Source organism: Octopus sinensis, linkage group LG13 (assembly GCF_006345805.1).
Source record: "Octopus sinensis linkage group LG13, ASM634580v1, whole genome shotgun sequence".
NCBI lineage: Eukaryota > Metazoa > Mollusca > Cephalopoda > Octopoda > Octopodidae > Octopus > Octopus sinensis.
The window spans coordinates 20993491-21012954 of NC_043009.1; the positions used below are offsets into that span (position 1 = coordinate 20993491).

General features: G+C 39.7%; 1 protein-coding gene across 1 annotated transcript in view; it reads right to left on the reverse strand.

Annotated features, from left to right (window-relative positions):
- Window positions 1-19464, reverse strand: part of LOC115218596 — a 140367-nt gene that overhangs the window by 88466 nt on the left and 32437 nt on the right. The window contains exons 11-14 of the mRNA XM_036508549.1: window positions 11244-11515; window positions 7414-7477; window positions 4936-4942; window positions 2464-2494 (exon numbers count right to left, since the gene is read on the reverse strand). Coding sequence (XP_036364442.1) covers window positions 2464-2494; window positions 4936-4942; window positions 7414-7477; window positions 11244-11515 — 374 coding nt within the window. The remainder of the gene's footprint in view (window positions 1-2463; window positions 2495-4935; window positions 4943-7413; window positions 7478-11243; window positions 11516-19464) is intronic.

The window sequence follows — 19464 nt, forward strand, 5'->3', positions numbered from 1 at the left end:
GTGCTGGTATGGTCATGTGGCGAGAATGGATGAGGACAGCTGTGTGAAAAAGTGCCACACCCTGGCAGTTGAGGGAACCTGTGGAAGAGGTAGACCTAGGAAGACCTGGGATGAAGTGGTGAAGCATGACCTTCGAACATTAGGCCTCACCGAGGCAATGACCAGTGACTGAGACTTTTGGAAATATGCTGTGCTTGAGAAGACCTGGCAAGCCAAGTGTGACCATAACCTTGTGGCCTAAGCCAGGGGTGTAACCAGCCCACTTATGCGTACCTTCCCTTCATTGGACACTGCTTGCGAAGACCTGTTGATGCAAGTGAAATCGAAATCAAATTTGATAACTGGCATCCATGCTAGTGGAGCACTAAGAGCAACATCCGAGCGTGATCGTTGCCAGAGCGGCTAACTGGCATTCGTGTTGGTGGCATGAAAAAGCACCATTTGAGTATGATCATTACCAGTGTCGCCTTACTGGCACTTGTGCCAGTGTGCAGGTGACAGGTAAAAAAGAAAAAAAACATGATTTTTTCGTAGCCGTTGCCAGTACCGCCAGACTAGCCCTTGTGCCTGTGACATGTAAAAGCACCCACTACACTCTAGGAGTGGTTGGCGTTAGGAAGGGCATCCAGCTGTAGAAACTCTGCCAGATCAAGATTGGAGCCTGGTGCAGCCATCTGGTTCATCAGTCTTCAGTCAAATCGTCCAACCCATGCTAGCATGGAAAGCGGACATTAAACGATGATGATGATGATACATATATATATATACATACATACATACATACATACATAAATATATCATATAATTAAGGGCTAAAGAGGGTTATTCTAAAGCCAATACACTGATTTATCCACTTATAATCCACTTGTTACAGGAAAATATATATATATGTAGGCGCAGGAGTGGCTGTGTGGTAAGTAGCTTGCTAACCAACCACATGGTTCCGGGTTCAATCCCACTGCATGACATCTTGGGCAAGTGTCTTCTGCTATAGCCTTGGGCCGACCAAAGCCTTGTGAGTGGATTTGGTAGACGGAAACTGAAAGAAGCCTGTCGTATATATGTATATATATGTGTATGTGTGTGTATATGTTTGTCTGTGTTTGTCCTTCTAGCATTGCCTGACAACCGATGCTGGTGTGTTTACGTCCCCGTCACTTAGCGGTTCGGCAAAAGTGACCGATAGAATAAGTACTGGGCTTACAAAGAATAAGTTCTGGGGTCGATTTGCTCGACTAAAGGCGGTGCTCCAGCATGGCTGCAGTCAAATGATTGAAACAAGTAAAAGAGTAAAAGAGAGAGTATATATATATATATATATATATATATATAATAAATATTAGGGAATAAATCCAAATTTACAGGGAAAAAATCAGATTTAGGATTAAATCCAATTTTATAGTAAAATATTATAAAATATTATTAGAGACAAAACCACTATTTTGCAAAACAAACAAGGAAAGACTTAATCAATACATAAAATTTTAATAAATAGTCAAAAAAACCGCCACTGGACTTCCAATAAGTCAGTTTCAAATTATGAATAATTTGAAACTGACTTATTGGAAGTCCACCTGAAGATTGTCGATCAAGACAAGAAACAATTGTAGTGGCGGTTTTTTTGACTATTTATTAAAATTTTATGTATTGATTAAGTCTTTCCTTGTTTGTTTTGCAAAATAGTGGTTTTGTCTCTAATAATATTTTATATATATATATATATATATATATATATACATACACACACACACACATTCCCAAATATATACACAGCCCAAACATACTAATATGTATCAACAAACTGTTACACAAATAAATTCTAAAACAAAAATGAAAATAGTTACAGGTACGCTGAGACATAAACCATACAAACGAATATAATTGTACGATATGAAAATGAAGGTATAACATCGAGTGATGTTATACAGACACACACAAATAAGCATACATATACACATAATTACACTGGAAGTTAATCAAAGGGAAGGCAGTGATAAGGAATTGTGTGATTCCTTGTCTTGGTTGTTGGGGTAGGGGAGAGAAACAAGGGAAGATAAATACAAAAACTGATATCACTCTCTCTCTCTCTCTCTCTTCAATCAACTTAATTGTGATGATGAGAATTTCATTTAACTGGAATATTTCTACATTTCAAACATTTCACTATTTTAATTAGAAAATGAAATGTGCATGCATGTTTATGTGCATATCCTTGTTTGGATAACAATTGGTATTGTTGTGTCCTGTAACTTAGAAGTTTGCCAAATAGAGATTAAGTGCCACATTGAGATTAAGTGCCATCAATATAATGGATTAAACTCTTGAAATACAGAGCTCCTGCTTGGGCTCACTCCAAACACTGAAACCAATTAAAGGATGTAAAAAAATACCAGAAGGTAATAAACAAATTTTAAAATTAAATGGCCTTTCAATTCCCAGCCAAAACTATATTAAATTACTTACTAGACAGCTGATGGAACCTTGTCTGCTGATCCTGTGTGAAAAAATAAATAAAATAAAACAAAATAAAAAAGTAAAAGTACATTAGCCATTCTAAACAAATTAATGTAATGGTCTCAATATAACCAATAAATAACACAGTAATGAGTAAGCAGGTAGAATTTTCATTTAAGTGCTTTAAATCCACATCAACTGGTAGACAGTTGCAGACAGCTTCAACTGTCTGACCTATCCTCCCATTCAACTCTTCTACCAATTAGAAGTATTTTCTGTGCCTTTCTGAGAGTGTTACTGACAGGTTTTGAAAATAGTCCTTATTTAACTTTTATTAAAGTTCTTACTTAGCTACTTTAACATTTCAATTAATTTTGAACAGTAATAATTCCTATAATTTAGTAGCTTTTTCATATATATGTGTGTGTGTGTGTGTGTGTGTATATATATATACACAATTTTGTTGATAAAGATCATTGTCTCTTTTACTCGTTTCAGTCATTTAAATATGGCCATACTGGAGCACTACCTTTAGCCAAACAAATCGACCCCAGGATTTATTCTTTGTAAGCCTAGTACTTATTCCATTGGTCTCTTTTGCCAAACCACTAATTTACAGGGATGTAAACACACCAGCATCAGTTGTCAAACAATGGTGGGGGGACAAACACAGACACACAAACATACACACTCATACACATATATGTATATATGATGTATATATATATATATATATATATATATATATATATGTCTGTGTGTGTGTGTGTATATATATATGTGTGTGTATGTATATATATATGTGTGTGTATATATATATATGTGTGTGTGTGTGTGTATATATATATATATATAATATATATATATATATATATATGATGGGATTCTTTCAGTTTCTGTCTACCAAATCCACTCACAAGGCTTTGGTCGGCCCAAGGCAATAGTAGAAGACACTTGCCCAAGGTGCCACACAGTGAGACTGAGCCAGGACCCCTGTGGTTGGTGAGCAAGCTACTTACCACACAGCCACTTCTGCACCTATCTGTCTACAAAGACAATATACATACAGTTCGGAGTTAGTGTAGAATTATTTATGAAGATCTGAATGTGTGCAAAATTTGTGCAAAGTTTGTTCCCAGGATGCTCAATGAAGAATAGAAGAAAAGACACATTGGTGACAGTAGCGAGATGGCTGAGTTCATTACCTCAAATCCAAGTGTACTTGAGTCTGTAGTGACCCGATCCAGAGACGAAGAAACAGTGTCCAACAAAAGCATCTTGGCTCCTCCAGGCCCCAGAAGGGGAAGCAAGTCCATCGGGAAGCTCATGATGATCCCCTTTTTCAATAGCAAGAGCATCATCTACATTGAGTGAATTCCCTCTGGCCAGCAAGTCAATAATGTGTACTTTCTAGAAGTTTTGAAGGAGTTCAGTAAGAAATTTTGTTGCAAAAAGCCAGAGGTCTTCTGCATCAGTTCACAATTCCATCCTGGTAACCAACTGCTCAATAGAGAAGGGCAGCGAAACCACCCCTCACCCTCCCTGCAGTCCAGACCTTGCTCCCTCTGACTTTTGGTTGTTCCCCAAGCTGAAGGAAAACCTCAGGGGTCAGTTGTTTTGAAGGCAATGATAAAAAGGAAGAAACTGCAACAAAGGTCCTAGCCATTTTCCTTTTGGAGGACTTCAATAAGGGCTTTTATGAAGTGGGTGGGGTGCCACGGTGCCATATGAAGCCAGAGAATCCTACTTTGGAGAAGATTAGGTTTTTGTACTTCTTTGGAACTTAAATGTGTCTCCTGAAAATGTCTCAAAATTAGTGGAATGCACCTTGTGCGCATGTGCGTGCACACACACACACACATATATATAGAGCACTTCAGTCTCTGCTCCACAACCATGTTAATCTCTACTTAGACACAATACATTGTCTATCCATCATCCAGACTGTACTCACAATCCTAAGCCCTACACTAGATTTTACACCCGGCCCTTTCCCTCCACCATAATTATTATTATTATTATTCATTTAACATCTGTCTTCCATGCTGGCATGTGTTGGACAGTTTGTCAGGAGCTGACAAGTTGCACTCTGCTGCACTGTCTGCTTTGGCATGGTTTCTATGGCTTGATGCCCTTCTTAACACCAACCACATTACAGAGTGAACAGGGTGCTTTTTATAGTGTACCAATAGGGCTGCCAAGTAATTTGCAAAACATAGACTTCCCAGTCGGGAGAGGGAGTGGAACTGCTGGAAGTAACTTTGTGCTAGGGGCAAAAGGTTAGAGTATAATAGGGAGACAGAGATAGGGGCCTTACTATAGAGGAGATACTTGGCTACTGCAATAAGAAATGAGAGGAAAGGAAAGAGTGACAGAGTTAGAGAGAAAAGCTACTATTAAAATGAAAACACAAGTAGTCATCAGACAGAATCAAAAGAATAATTAATTGAATGACCTGACCTTCAGCAACAGTTTCCTTACCTGCAAGCTAGAAATAAAAGAAAGGTACAGTTAAGAGATTGTTTAAAATTAAACAAAAGAATCAGACATAAAGTTTTCGAATATAAAAATATTTTTCTTACACCTCTTTTTCTGGAATTATCAGGATTTCTGTCAGTACTCAACTGGTACTCATTTTATCAACCCCAAAAGGATGAAAGGCAAAGTTGGCCCCAACGGAATTTGAATTCAAAATATAAAAAGCTGGAAGAAACACTGCTAAGTATAATAATAATAATTTTCGAAGAGTCCTACCGAATTCTATTTAGCTTTCACTTGTTGTTGGAATCCCTTTCTGCTGGGTTCACTCCTGATCCAGCATTCAATTACCATTCGGTTTGCCTCCTTATCCTACTTTCTCTGCCTCTGGTTTTGTGTATAAGCAGTCTCTGGATGATAACCAGCCCTGCACTGCTCAACCACAGGGCACTTGCCAGGCAAAAGGCTTTCACCTTTGGTTCCAGCCTCATTAACACCATTAATTCATACATTTGTATTAGACATCTTCATTCAACATTGAGGAATGTGCTTTAAGGTTAGCTACCAACCAATATTTTTATCAAGTCACCATCTCTAGTAAGATTGGCAACCAAGACTGCAGAGTTCTTACTAACCCATAAGTTGGGCCTGTTCCCTTCACATTTCTGTGTGTAATCCCAGGCATGGAACCGTTGGACACTGATATGTTGTCACCTCTGTGACTAAGGAGTCCTATCTGCCCCAGTTTTAAATCAGTGTTCCTTCTCCTAGACAGACTACCAACCAAGGCTCACGGGTTCTGCCTACCCGTTTTCAGAATGGCCATTGACTCTTCTGAGTTCCTTTTCCTTTTGCCAGGTTTTGGTTTTAATTCCACAAGGTGCCAAAAATCCCACCCTCTTAACCAAGCAAGCTTTGTGGGGTTGCCAGTTTAGTCATTGATGACTTGATGGTTTCACAATGCCACTTGTTAATCATTCTGGGTAATTATTTACTTGCTTATTATTTTAATTTCACTATTACTACTATAATCCCTATCTTATCATTTACTTGTTCACTCCTATGGTTTCACAAATTTTACTGTACTTATATTATTACTGTAAGGCCGAGGGGTCCTGATATTGTCTCTCCTGATTTCTTTGGACAACAAATGATGGCAAATTTATGGCCGTTGGTTTAGCTACTGCTGATGCTGCAGCATTAAATAGGGGAGCAGGGTTGTTGTGTCTACTAATACAGATTATTTGATTGGACTGCTAGTTGACATGACTGACAGTGGATTGGGGGCAGGTGGGAGGGGATTTCGGGTCCTTGGAAACAGTATCAAAAGACATCAAGAGGAATATAAAGGAAATTGGAATAGAGTGCCCAGTAGAACTGTTACAAAAGTTTTGTCTCCCTGGCACGGCTAGAATAATCAGGAAATTATTAGATTAACTGAAAAGAGCAAATAGCATGGTACCATAGGCTGCAGGTAGTAGCCTACTATGCATGCAAGACCTCAGGAGCGCCAACAAACATGTAATAGAGATACTGCTGCTACTACTACTACTAACGACAACAACAACAACAAGAGCACTCAGAGAGCGCAAACTTCCGCCAAAGCAACACCAATGTCCTCTCAATGCTTAGCCAGAAATGATTTTTAAAATGAGAATATCTGAAATAAACTCGACTGCTCTCACAAATGAGAATACTAAAAATGAAGCCGACCACTCTCAATAATTAAGTAAAAAAACTGGAAAAATAATCCGGAATTCTTGTCTGGTACTAGATTGATCCCAAAATCTAATCAGTTTGTGCCAATCATGAGGCCAAACATCCCTGAAAGTTTCATCCGAATCCATCCAGTGGTTCTTGAGATATCTTGTCCAGGGACAAACAAATAAACACGACTGAAAACAATTCCTCCACCTTCGCTAAGGCGGAGGTAATAAGACACTGGCTCTCATAGCTTCTGATCTTAACTGATTGGAAGTGTTATCATGTACATGTTTTGTGCTACAGCAAATATTCTGCTCAATACCACAGATTTGCTTGTCAGTTGCTTGACTTTAACCAGTTGAGCATGTCCCTTAATATCTGATGATATGTGCTGCTCTGATCATGAGCAGAAGTAATAGGGGAGCATAATAGCTATGTGTTGAGAGGAATTCTTTGAGGTGTGAATAATTCATATCTGGAAACATAGGTGTTTCATTCAACATCCTAAAAGAACCCTTATTCAGGGACCTTTTGAGTGGGATGGGCTACTCAACCTGAAAAAAATTCTAACTGGGTCCCACTTGCAAGGTCATGCACTGTTTATCCATTTTGGTACCATAACTACATTAAAAGGAGAAATCATCATCATCATCCACCGCCACCGCCACTATTATTATTTAACATCCACAACGAGGTTTAGCTAAGTAGCTAATTAAGAGAAATATAAAAAATGCAATAAATGATAATGCTGATAGGAAAATTAATTAAGATTCTTACACTTTCTGACATTGCTAATTGAGATGAGCTTTCACCAACTAAAGGACCAGATGTAATGCTGTCTCTGCAATATATAAAACAATTCATTTTATTTACATTTTTATCAAAATATAAACACTAGGTCAATACTTATTACTTTGCAGACTGTAGGATGGTAAAGTTTTTGTCCATTGAAAATGCTGCTTTTAATATTAAATTTATTCAAAGAGTCTTTGAAAGCATTATAAAACTATTTACTTTATTTTGATCTTCAGAAAAATAGATGATATAGTATTTTTAATTGAACACTTAATGATTAATCTTTTAATATTCTTCAGCTAAAAAATGTTTATTTAAGAAAGAATTTAATCTCTACCAACTCATTTTATATATATATATATACACACACACACATGTATATTCTTTCATTCTTTTACTTGTTTCAGTCATTAGACTGTAGCCATGCCGGAGAACCACCTTAAAGGGATTTTTAGTCAAAGAAATCAACTCTAGGACTTATTCTTTGTAAGCCTGCTACTTATTCTTTCAGTCTTTTTTTGCTGAACTGCTAAGTTATGGGGATATAAATGTACCAACATCAGTTTTGAAGCAATGGTGTGGGCACAAACACAGACACACACACATAAATAAATATATAAATACACACATACACTCACACATACATACACACACATATATATATACACATACACACACACATACATACACATATATATATATACACATACACACATACAGTTGCGGCCAAAATGTTCAGAACAGCATTGTTTTCGCCAGAAAAGTAGGTATAAGTTTTTATCAAAGTTGTTTTATATTTTATAATTTTCACAGACAATAAATACAATATTAATTGTTATTGTCTGAGATTTTGGTGTAATTTGAGAGGATAATACAAAAGTTATGGATGATTTAGTGATTTACTGCAAAACCCATGGCGGCCAAAATGATCAGAACGGTTGCTTTTACTCCATGTTATAGTATATTTAACCGGCGAACTCTAATGTTTTGAATTTGTTTACGTGACAGTTCGTTTACTAAACATTAGTAAGAATATCTGCAGTGTACTTTGTTAATATAATGCCACTTACTCCATTATCAATTCGTCAGCAGGATAATTTAAGTATTGGGTCTATTGCAAAGATTGTTAAGAAGTCAAAAAGTGTTGTTCACGGTATTCTTAAGGTTTTCGATGATTGTGGTTCGTGTGAAGCAAGAAAGTCTACAGATAGGCCAAGAAAAACGACCAAGAGAGAAGATCATGCTATGGTAAAGTTGGTTAAAAAGGACAGATTTAAAACTGCTGCTGCTGTTTCTCGGGAAATGAGCATTGTACTGAAGAAAACGTTATCTCGAAAAACTTGTCTCATCGTTTAGTTGAACATAACCTACAAGCAAGATCATCAGCAGTGAAGCCACTGATCAGCTCCAAGAATAAAAAGTGTCGTCTTACCTTTGCAACCGAACATGTGTTGTGGTCTCAAGAAAAATAGCAAACGGTGCATTTCAGTGATGAATCTAAGTTTATGTTATTTGGCTAAGATGGGAAAAGGTACGTTCGTTGAAAAGTAGGTGAAAAATTGTCGCCTAAATGCCTTAAGACTAGTGTTAAATTCGGTAGAGGAAGTGTCATGGTTTGGGGGATGATATCTGGAGATGGTGTGGGCCCTTTGGTGCAATTACATGGAAAGGTAAATGCAGGAGTTTATAAACAACTTGTAAAAGATCATGTCTTGCCTGTGCTGAGAAATTCAACCAAGCGATCACCCATATTCATGCAGGACAATGCCCCATGTCACAAGGCTATGGTGGTCATGAACTTCCTCAAGGCTGAAAAGGTTATTATCATGGATTGGCCTGCTCAAAGCCCAGATCTCAATCCTATTGAAAATGTGTGGAATATTCTAGGAGAACGTTCGAAAGCCAGAAAACCTAAAACAACCGAGCAATTATGGAATGTCCTTCAGGAAGAATGGAATAAGATCACCTAGCAAGAAATTGAAAATTTAATTTCCTCATGCAGTTGAAGATGTCAAAGTGTGATTGAAGCTTAAGGGCTTCACACTAAATATTAAATAATTCCAGTATTCTCTGTCATTTTTGATTATTTTGTTATTTTTTCAACCGTTCTGATCATTTTGGCCGCCATGGGTTTTGCAGTAAATCACTAAATCATCCATAACTTTTGTATTACCCTCTCAAATTACACCAAAATCTAAGACAATAACAATTAATATGGTATTTATTGTCCGTGAAAATTATAGAATATAAAACAACTTTGATAAAAACTTAAACCTACTTTTCTGGCGAAAACAATGCCATTCTGAACATTTTGGCCGCAACTGTATATATACACATACACTCACACATACATACACATATATATACACATACACACACACACATATACACATACACACACACACATATATATATATAGTTAATAATAAAAACAATTAGATAAATAGCCTGAGGACACTCTTTTTTCAAATAATTTTATTGAATTTTATAGTAGGTTTTAAATGCTTATATTATTTTATTGGATATAACTTTCTATGTGTATTCCATACAATAAGGTTGTCCTGAAATAGGAGTTGTGGTTCTATTGGTAAAATCCCAAATTTGTAATAATATTATAAATGATACAGTTTACATTGCATTAGTAAAGTGTAAAATAGTAAATATCCTGATAACTTGGAATACTTACTATTCCCTAAGATCTTAAATTTAAATATATATATATATTAAATTAGAGATAAAACCATTATTAGGCAAATCAAACAGTGAAAAACAAAAAACAAAACATAGAAATAAAATTAATTTATATAATATACAAAATATATAAAATATAAAATTCAAAATTTAAAATATTTAAATTTAAAGTTAAAATTTAAAAAAAATTTTTAATTATTAATTTATACTTATAAATGTATATATATATATATACAAAATAAGAAAATGGAGGAATAGATTTCTTTCAATCATCAACGACTAGATAATACCAATTCATATAATTTATTAACCAATTATTTAGGAGCATCCAGATCAAACAGAATAATACAGAATAAACCAGTACACATCAATAAGTAAGATAATACCATAAGAACAATACATATAAATATAAAATGGATCTTACAGCTGTTTCAGCCTGTAGATAAAAGTATCTCTTTATGCTCATATTAGTCAGATGTATTGAGGTAATATGCAGTTATAATGAGTTACTTATATATATATAAGGCCTCGTCAGAGATTATAAAGTACAGTTATAAAGGTATAAAATGAAGATATAAAGTGAAAATATGAATATTAAAGAAGGTACACATATACAAGAATAAGTATATATACATACATACATATACATATAAGTGCATATACACCCACATATACATATATATAAGTATATACATAATAATAATATACATACACATAAGGTTACAGTTAATCAAATCTATATACTGGAATATACATACATAGTCCAGAGTTCATTGTATTACATTACAAAAGACTATTAATATTATTATTATTATTAATAATACCAATAAAAGAATATGTGCATTCTGCTATTCACAATACATAGTAGATGGAAAATACCACATAAAATACAGCATAATACAATACAGTATAGCACGCCAGTAAATTACTTAATTCAATATAATATATTCAATAAAATAATGCCAAACAATATATAATGTCATAATATACTATGTCATTATAATTATATCTTATACAGCTAAAAACGACAATTTAGTATAAATCTACATACATATACACACAGGTACCAATTAACATCAACTAAAATCATAGAAAGATGGAACAATGAAACTGTAACTTACACAACAGTCTGCCCCTCCTGCAGAGCATAGCTCATGTGGCCCTCTTTTGGTGGTGCAGGGCTAAAAGATGGAGCAAACTGCTGTGATTCATCAATTTTTCTATAATGTAAAACATCTGAAGCTTGTGATTGCTGGTAGAGAGGAAACATTAATCTCTTAACATGCTTTGCAGTTATATTAAGTTTAGGTGGTGATAATGTCCAAAAATACAGGTCATCATTGAGCATTGTTGGGACTTCGTTTCCTTCAATTGTGATCTGAAGCTCAGAAAGCTGAAATATATTAATAAGTAAAAAGATAGGTTTGATGGGTAAGTAGAGACAAACATAAGGTAGACAAACATGGGTAAGTAGATAGGTAGGAAAGAAAGTAGGTGGATAGGGTGTAGATAAATAGAAAGGTAGCTAAGTACAATGGTGTGTGTGTGTGTGAATGGTATATAAATCTTTAGTTAAATATATTCTATAAGAATATTATATACTGAATTTACAGTGAGTGCTCTTTTGTATCAAAGTATTAATACTATTAAAGTATTTATACATTTAATATGAGTGATTATATATAATATATTGTGAAATAATATCAGGAAATTAAAATCAGAAAAATTCTTCAGAAAGATATATACATGTGTAGAATAATTATTGTATTAAAAATATAAATATATATAAAAATATATGTAAATATGTATAAATATATAATAATAATAAATATGACAGTTTAAAATTAAGTTTTTAAAGCATTTTACGATTGTTTCACAAAAGTATTGTCTCTATAATGGAATTCTTTATTGTAAACATTTATAGACAACACTTCTGCTCCTCAGAGATATGAAATGTGATGTTTGTATAATTTATTGAATGGTAGTTTTTAAAAAAAATATGAAGCAATATGGGAAAACGTTATTTGTTTGAAATATAAAAAAGTTACTGTTTTTGATTTTGGTAAATACACTTTAGTATGAATTCTAAAATATGGTTCATAAACGTAGATAATATAAAATGTATGCAAAATTATAAAATGATTTCTTTATTTTCCACAAGGGGACATACAGAGGGGATAATACAGCCTGGTTGGGGTCAGACACATATAGATGGTTGTAAAATTAAATGAGCAAATATGAAAATCGAATGATAAAAGACAATTACAAAACAATAAAAATAGAAATGAGGTATTAAAACAGGCTCCGACCCCATGAGCCCTGCATCTCTACCGACACCTTCTGGTCACCTTTATAGCGTGTTCACAGAGTCTTTCATACCCAACATTCATGCTACACACATCCATCTATCTTTGTACATTCTCACTGACAGGTATCTCCTCTCTAGCCCAACTTTCCTTTGCAGGTAAAAGGCGAAGACATTCACCAATGTGACGCCAGAGACGAAGCTACCTGTCATTACTCCTTTCACTCTCAACTTCCAAATCACTGCTTTCGCGATTGCTACTACCACAAGAAAACAATTCTTCACTAAGGAAATCTGGTGGATCAATTTTTAAAATTGACTCAGACAATAGCTGTACTCTCCTCACATCTGACAACAGATGCTGTGCAAAAGCCCATACTTCTGACACACCCGGACACTGAACAATAGCATGCAGGATGGTTTCCATGTCCTGCCCACATCTTAGACAGGCTGATGGCCCAGGATGACTGTGTCTAGTGAGCTTATCCTGAACTGGTAGGGCTCCTTGGTAACACTGTCAGGCCAGAGACTTTTGGAAATTATCCAGTGCCCTTGGCTCGAATGTTCTTCGAAACAGACGGTCCAACTGATTATCATCAAGACCCAGGGTCCTCCCCAGGGCATCATTCCAGCCCCTACCAACCTACTATAGAAAGCCGCGTGGTGGTACTGAAACTGCTGGCATTGCCTGAGCTGTAGAACTGGAGAAGAGCCTTGTGGCACTCCATGTACCCAACCTTGATCTTCAACGAAACCAGTTTTCGCTTCCACCAAAACTAGTGAACCTGGGGAATATCCATTTCGCAAATGAAGACCACACCTGTTCACCATCCAGGTAAAGTAAGAGGTGCCTCAACCTCAATGTATGAGTAACGAAGGATCTGTTATTGATTCACTGGAAGGGTGTCGATATCCGATCTAGTCACATACAATTTTGTAAGACAATACAGACGAAGTCAGGTGTAGGTAAAAAGACAGCAGTTCGTTTACTTATTGCGATGTCGTACGTGTGTCTGATGGGAGAAAGACAACCTCTGATGTGCAGCTTCTTGTTAGTTTGTTGATGGTCGTTGGCGGCTATCAGTGAGGTTGTCAGAGCCTGTTGAATGTACGTCCAATCACGATGAGCTGTGGAGCCGGAGAGAAAGATTTGAGTTTTGGCGGGTAAGGGAACGTTTCCCGCACATGCGCATGGGGAAGACTTCCGGTGGCCACCCGGAAGTAGTCCAATTCTGCGCATGCACGCTGAACCCTACACAGTAGCATCACTACAAGGCTCCCTTCGAATGCGAAGTACGACAACAAGAAAATTTGTGGTGGTGCTGCAGAAAACAGAAGGCTTGCCGATCTCCCAGAAGACTTGGTACATAATATCATACAACAAGAAAATTTTGAAAGAAAGTTAAATGTAGATTGTCTTTGAAAGTTTCTTGGGCCAATGCACTGTTCTGCCCGATTTTGTAACATACGGTGTGCTCGGGGCACCCGTTGACGGCGAGGGTGGTGTTGTAGGAGCCGGTGAAGGCAAAGGCGTCTGTGCAGGTGAAGGTGTTTGTGCAGGTGAAGGCGTTATTAAAGGTGCATAGGTGGGTGTGTCAAGGTTGTCATCAAAAGATGAAGACGTCTCAAAATGTGCTTTTTTTAAACGGTCCACGGAAACGGTCTCCGAACGACCATTTATCTCAATCATGAAGACCTTTGGTGTGCGAGAAAGCACACGGAAAGGTCCTTTATAGGGAGAAACAAGTGGGTCCTTCACAGAGTCGTCCCGAACAAAAACATGCAACCAGGTGTTCATATCCGGTGGAAGATGGGACGGTGGAGATTGCTTTCTGGGAACCATGGGTGGAAGGTGCGAAAAATATGCACGCAGTCTGGTGACATAGGTCGCCGGATCATGGGGCTGGGAAGTGTCTGGCACCAACATCGTACCAGGCAATGCCAGTGTGGTACCATACAGCAGCTCTGCAGCAGAAAACCCCAGGTCTGCCTTGACAGCAGTCCGACAGCCGAGAAGCACAATGGGCAGAAATTCAATCCAGGACTGTGGGTCTGAAGAGGCACGAAGAGTGGCCTTGAGCTGTCTATGGAACCGCTCAACCAATCCATTAGACGCTGGATGGTAGCTTGTAGTGTGGATATGGTGCATACCCCAAATTCGTGACAATTCGCGAAATAGCGAGGCTTCAAACTGACGTCCACGATCAGTTGTCAATCAGGACGGGACTCCGAAGCGAGAAATCCAGTTTGAAACGAAAGCTCGCGCAACAGTCTCAGCAGAAATGTCTGCTATCGGAATGGCTTCTGGCCAGCGGGAGAAGCGATTGACACAAGTTAACAGATAAGAGAACCCGCGACTCACAGGCCATGGTCCAACCAGATCGATGTGGACATGGCGAAAACGGGCCTCCATGGGGGCAAATTGTCCAAGCGGGGCACGAACGTGCCGTTGAATCTTGGACCATTGACACTTGGAGCAGGTGCGTGTCCAAGAAGTAATAGTGCGACGCATATTCGGCCAGAAAAACCGAGCAGTGATTAGTTTAAGGGTGGCAGCGATGCCAGGATGTGATAAGGAGTGCAGTGCTTCAAACACTGAGCGTTGATGGTTCTCAGGCACCAGTGGCCTGGGAGAACCAGTGGAAGTATCACAAAGAATGGTGCCTTCGGCTGACGGAAGCGGAAGGTAGGAAAACTGGCAACGGGAGAACTTGGGAGAAGTTAAGTCTAATGACGCCAAAGGTGGCTGCTCCTGCGAGATGGCAGCTAAGTCGATAGCAGCAGGAGACGAAAGGGTGCAAACTGGAAGGTGAGAGAGAGCGTCAGCAGGAACGTTCTCTTTTCCAGGTATGTGTCGAATGTTGCTAGTGAATTGAGAGATAAAATCCAGGTGCTGAAAAGCACGGGGTGAGAGTTTGTCCGTTTTTGAACACAGGGCAAACGTAAGGGGCTTGTGATCCGTATAGATCACAAAATCTCGCACTTCAAGTTGATGCTGGAAATGACGAACCGATAGATAGATCGCTAGGAGCTCACGATCAAAGGTGCTGTATCGTCGTTCAGCTGGTTGCAGTTGACGGGAAAAGAAAGCTAGAGGTCGAATATGATCATCCACTGTGTGTTGTAACACAGCGCCAATCGCAGTGTCCGATGCGTCCACAGTCAAAGAGAGAGAAGCACCAGGAACTGGATGTGCAAGCAAAGAAACAGAAGCCAGCTCCTTCTTAATGGACTCAAAGGCTGTCACTGCCTCAACAGAGAGGGTGACTTGACTGTCCTTTCTAGGAGAGTCCTTTAATAGCCTGGTAAGAGGTAGCAGCTTATCTGCACAACCTGGAATGAAACGTCTGTAGAAGTTGATCATCCCTAGATAATGCCTGAGCTGGCGCAAGGAAGTGGGGGGTGCGATGCGTTGAATGGCATCGACTTTTGATGAGAGAGGGCTGATTCCAGTCGAATCAATATGATGGCCTAGAAAATCTAGGGAAGAGCGTCCGAAAGCACACTTGTCGGGATTTATACGTATGCTATAAGCACGAAGACGCTGAAAAAGCTGAGAAAGGTGCTGGAGATGATTTTCACGTGTGTCGCTCGCAATGAGTATATCATCAACATAGGCAAACACAAAATCAAGACCGCGGACAACCTCATCAATGAAACGCTGGAAAGTGCTAGTAGCATTCCGCAAACCGAAACTCATGTACAAAAACTCAAAACACCCAAAGGGGGTAGTGATCGTAGTTTTCGGAACGTTGGCTGGGTTGACCGGTATTTGATGGTACGCGCGTATAAGGTCGACCTTCGAAAAAATGGTACAACCATGGAGATTTGCTGTAAAGTCCCGGAGATTTCTAATCGGGTATCTGTCAGCTATAGTTACGGCATTGAGGCATCAATAGTCTCGGTCCGGGCGAAAATCAGACTCGCCCTTTCGCGCCAAATGAAGGGGAGATGCCCATGGGCTGGTGGAGGGGCATATAAGGCCAAGTTGAAGCATGTGCTCAAACTCGGCCCTGGCCGTTTTTAGTCGGTCTGGCGCAAGGCGCCGGGGGCGTGAGAATACAGGCGGCCCATTGGTGGTGATGAAATGGAGGGTCGAGTGGGTAGGCTTTTCCGGTTTAAAGGCAATGTCCACTAGCTCCGGAAATGAAACCAAAAGAGAGTGAAAAGGGTCTCCAGAGGTGGCAACAAAGAATGTCGGGCTAAGGACCGCAGTGGTGGAACTCCCAGTCGGTGTAGAGAGCGACGTCGTGCTATCGAGAAGCCTCCGACGCCTGACATCCACCAATAGATTAAACCTATCCAGGAAATCAGCGCCAAGAATAGGATGCGGGATGTCAGCGATGACGAAAACCCATTGAAAGTCTCAACGAAGGTTGAGGTCGAGGCGCAGCGAAATCTGACCGTAAGTGGTTATGGGAGACGAGTCAATAGCATGCAAGACAATCGAAGAGCGCTTGGGCTTGTCTGCAGCCAGACGAAGGGGCCAGATGCTGCAACAGGAGCCGGTGTCCACCATGAAGAATTTCTTCGACACCAGATCTTTTACAAAGAATGCACGATGTTTGGGAAACGAGATGGAAGAAGGTGACGTGCTCACCTCCTCCGGATTTAGTTTTCCGAGGGCTTGAAAGTGCACGGCTGGGTACACCGATCTGCCCTTTCGGCAGAGCGACTACGACTGCGTTGTCGGCGCTCGATCGCACGGGACAGATCATCGATTCGCCGCATGAGCACATCGATCCGCTCGGTTAGTGAAATTTGTGCAGGGGAAACTGTCGGAGGGGGCCCTATACATGCACACAGGCCTCGCGATGGAGATGGATTCGGAAATTCCAGTATTCTATCGGCCATCGTGGCAATCTGATCAACTGACACAGACTCCAGTACCGTGGCCAGCATTGTCTGCACGTGGGCAGGCAACCTGGAGAAAAATATCCTCCGTAAGAGCGGCGTGTTCGCTGCATTGTCGCTAAGATCCCTTAGATGGTGCAGGAACTGGGATGGAGTTCTGTCCCGCAACTGCTCGTCGGCCATCAGCTCCTGAATATTGCTCTCCCCCGACCGTGTGTTGCGGCGGAGGATTTCTGCTTTCACGGATGCATATGTGGCGTCCGGGTGGGGACTTATTATTAGATCCCTGATCGATGCGGCGAGTTGGGGATGTAAGCCGGAATATAGCAGGGGCAACTGCTGCTGTGGAGAAATGGCATGTGCCTCAAAATACCACTCCACCTGGGCAAACCACAGACCCACATCCCCCGTGAATGAAGGCAAACTTGATGCAGCCATGTCTTTGTCGGAAGGAATCTGTCAGAAAGGGGCAGAAGGTATGATCGAGAAATGGAGAGAGAACATGTGGAACCGACAAAGCAAATCAAAATTATGTTTTGTGTACTGTTGTGTGTGTGAGTGCACCTCGTGGGTAACAAAAAATAAGTGTGTGTGTGTACAAGGAAAACAAAATACAGAAAAGGAAAAAAAAAAAATGAATGTGTGTGTGTTTTCTTTTTTTTCTTTTTTTGTGTACTGAGTGCGATGAATAAGCTTGTTTGTACCCACCTCACCGTACTGAAAGAAAAAAAAATATGAAAAAAAATGAATGTTCAGTGCTCAATCTGGCAAAAACCTGTTCGCTGCGTCTTCTGTTCTGTTCTTTTTTTTTTCAGCTTGGGGTCACCAATTGTAACGAAGGATCTGTTATCGATTCACTGGAAGGGTGTCGATATCCGATCTAGTCACATACAATTTTATAAGACAATACAGACGAAGTCAGGTGTAGGTAAAAAGACAGCAGTTCGTTTATTTATTGCGATGTTGTACGTGTGTCTGATGGGAGAAAGACAACCTCTGATGTGCAGCTTCTTGTTAGTTTGTTGAAGTTTGTTGATGGTCGTTGGCGGCTATCAGTGAGGTTGTCAGAGCCTGTTGAATGTACGTCCGATCGCGATGAGCTGTGGAGCCGGAGAGAAAGATTTGAGTTTTGGCGGGTAAGGGAACGTTTCCCGCACATGCGCATGGGGAAGACTTCCGGTGGCCATTCTGCGCATGCGCGCTGAACCCTACACAGTAGCATCACTACATATGTTTGCACATCAACAGCCAAGGCATCCCTAATCCACCCTTTAATGGTTTTTGAGAGCAGATAGAATGTCTCACAAGTGGAGCGGAGCTCTTCTACAAGGAACAATGGTTAGACGGTAAACGATGAATGATGTGATAAACACATTGGCCACCTCTGCCCTCCCTTTTGAGGACAGCCACCACCAAGACTAGGGCTCGAATATGAGGCTCACCTTGCTCACCACCTCAGACCAGCTCTTTTCTATCTGGAGATCTGGACCAAACTAGATTCCTAGCAGCTTAACCGGGCCCTCCATCCAGTGTCCCACGACGCTATTCAAAGGCATCGACTTGCCTCTCCAGGTACCGAGTTGCAAGCCAATTGATTTTTCCTGGTTAATCTTTGCTCCTGCCACAGTCTCATAAGCCTTGATGGTCTCGCCTACTTTCTGTAGGAGTTCCATCTTTGTCACAATGATAGGGATGTCATCCGTGACAGCTGAAACCAATCCTCCACCACCTGGATTTGTTGGGATGCCACTCAGCTTTTGCAGCAATGGCTTGAGGGCCATCATGTACAAAAACAGTGAGAGTGGACACTCCTGGTGAACCGAACACTTGATACAGAACAGCTTTGAGAGAAAGCCATTCACCCGAACGATCGAGTTGATGTTGTCGTACAACTGTATGATCCACCTAAGGAAACCAAGACCCAGTCTGAACTGCGCAAGAATAGATACCAGGTAATGATGGTCTACCCTATCAAATGCTTTAGCTTGGTCTAAATGGACCAGTGCCCCTCCCTCCAGAATCATTACCAAACCCTTCTATAGTGTAATGTATAAGATGAAGATTATCCTGGATGGTTCTACCAGGGATCACACACATTTGTGCTTCCCCAATCAGGTCATCTGTGACACGCATCAATCTTTTTGCCAACGCCTTGGCCAAAATTTTCACCTCTGCATTCAGCA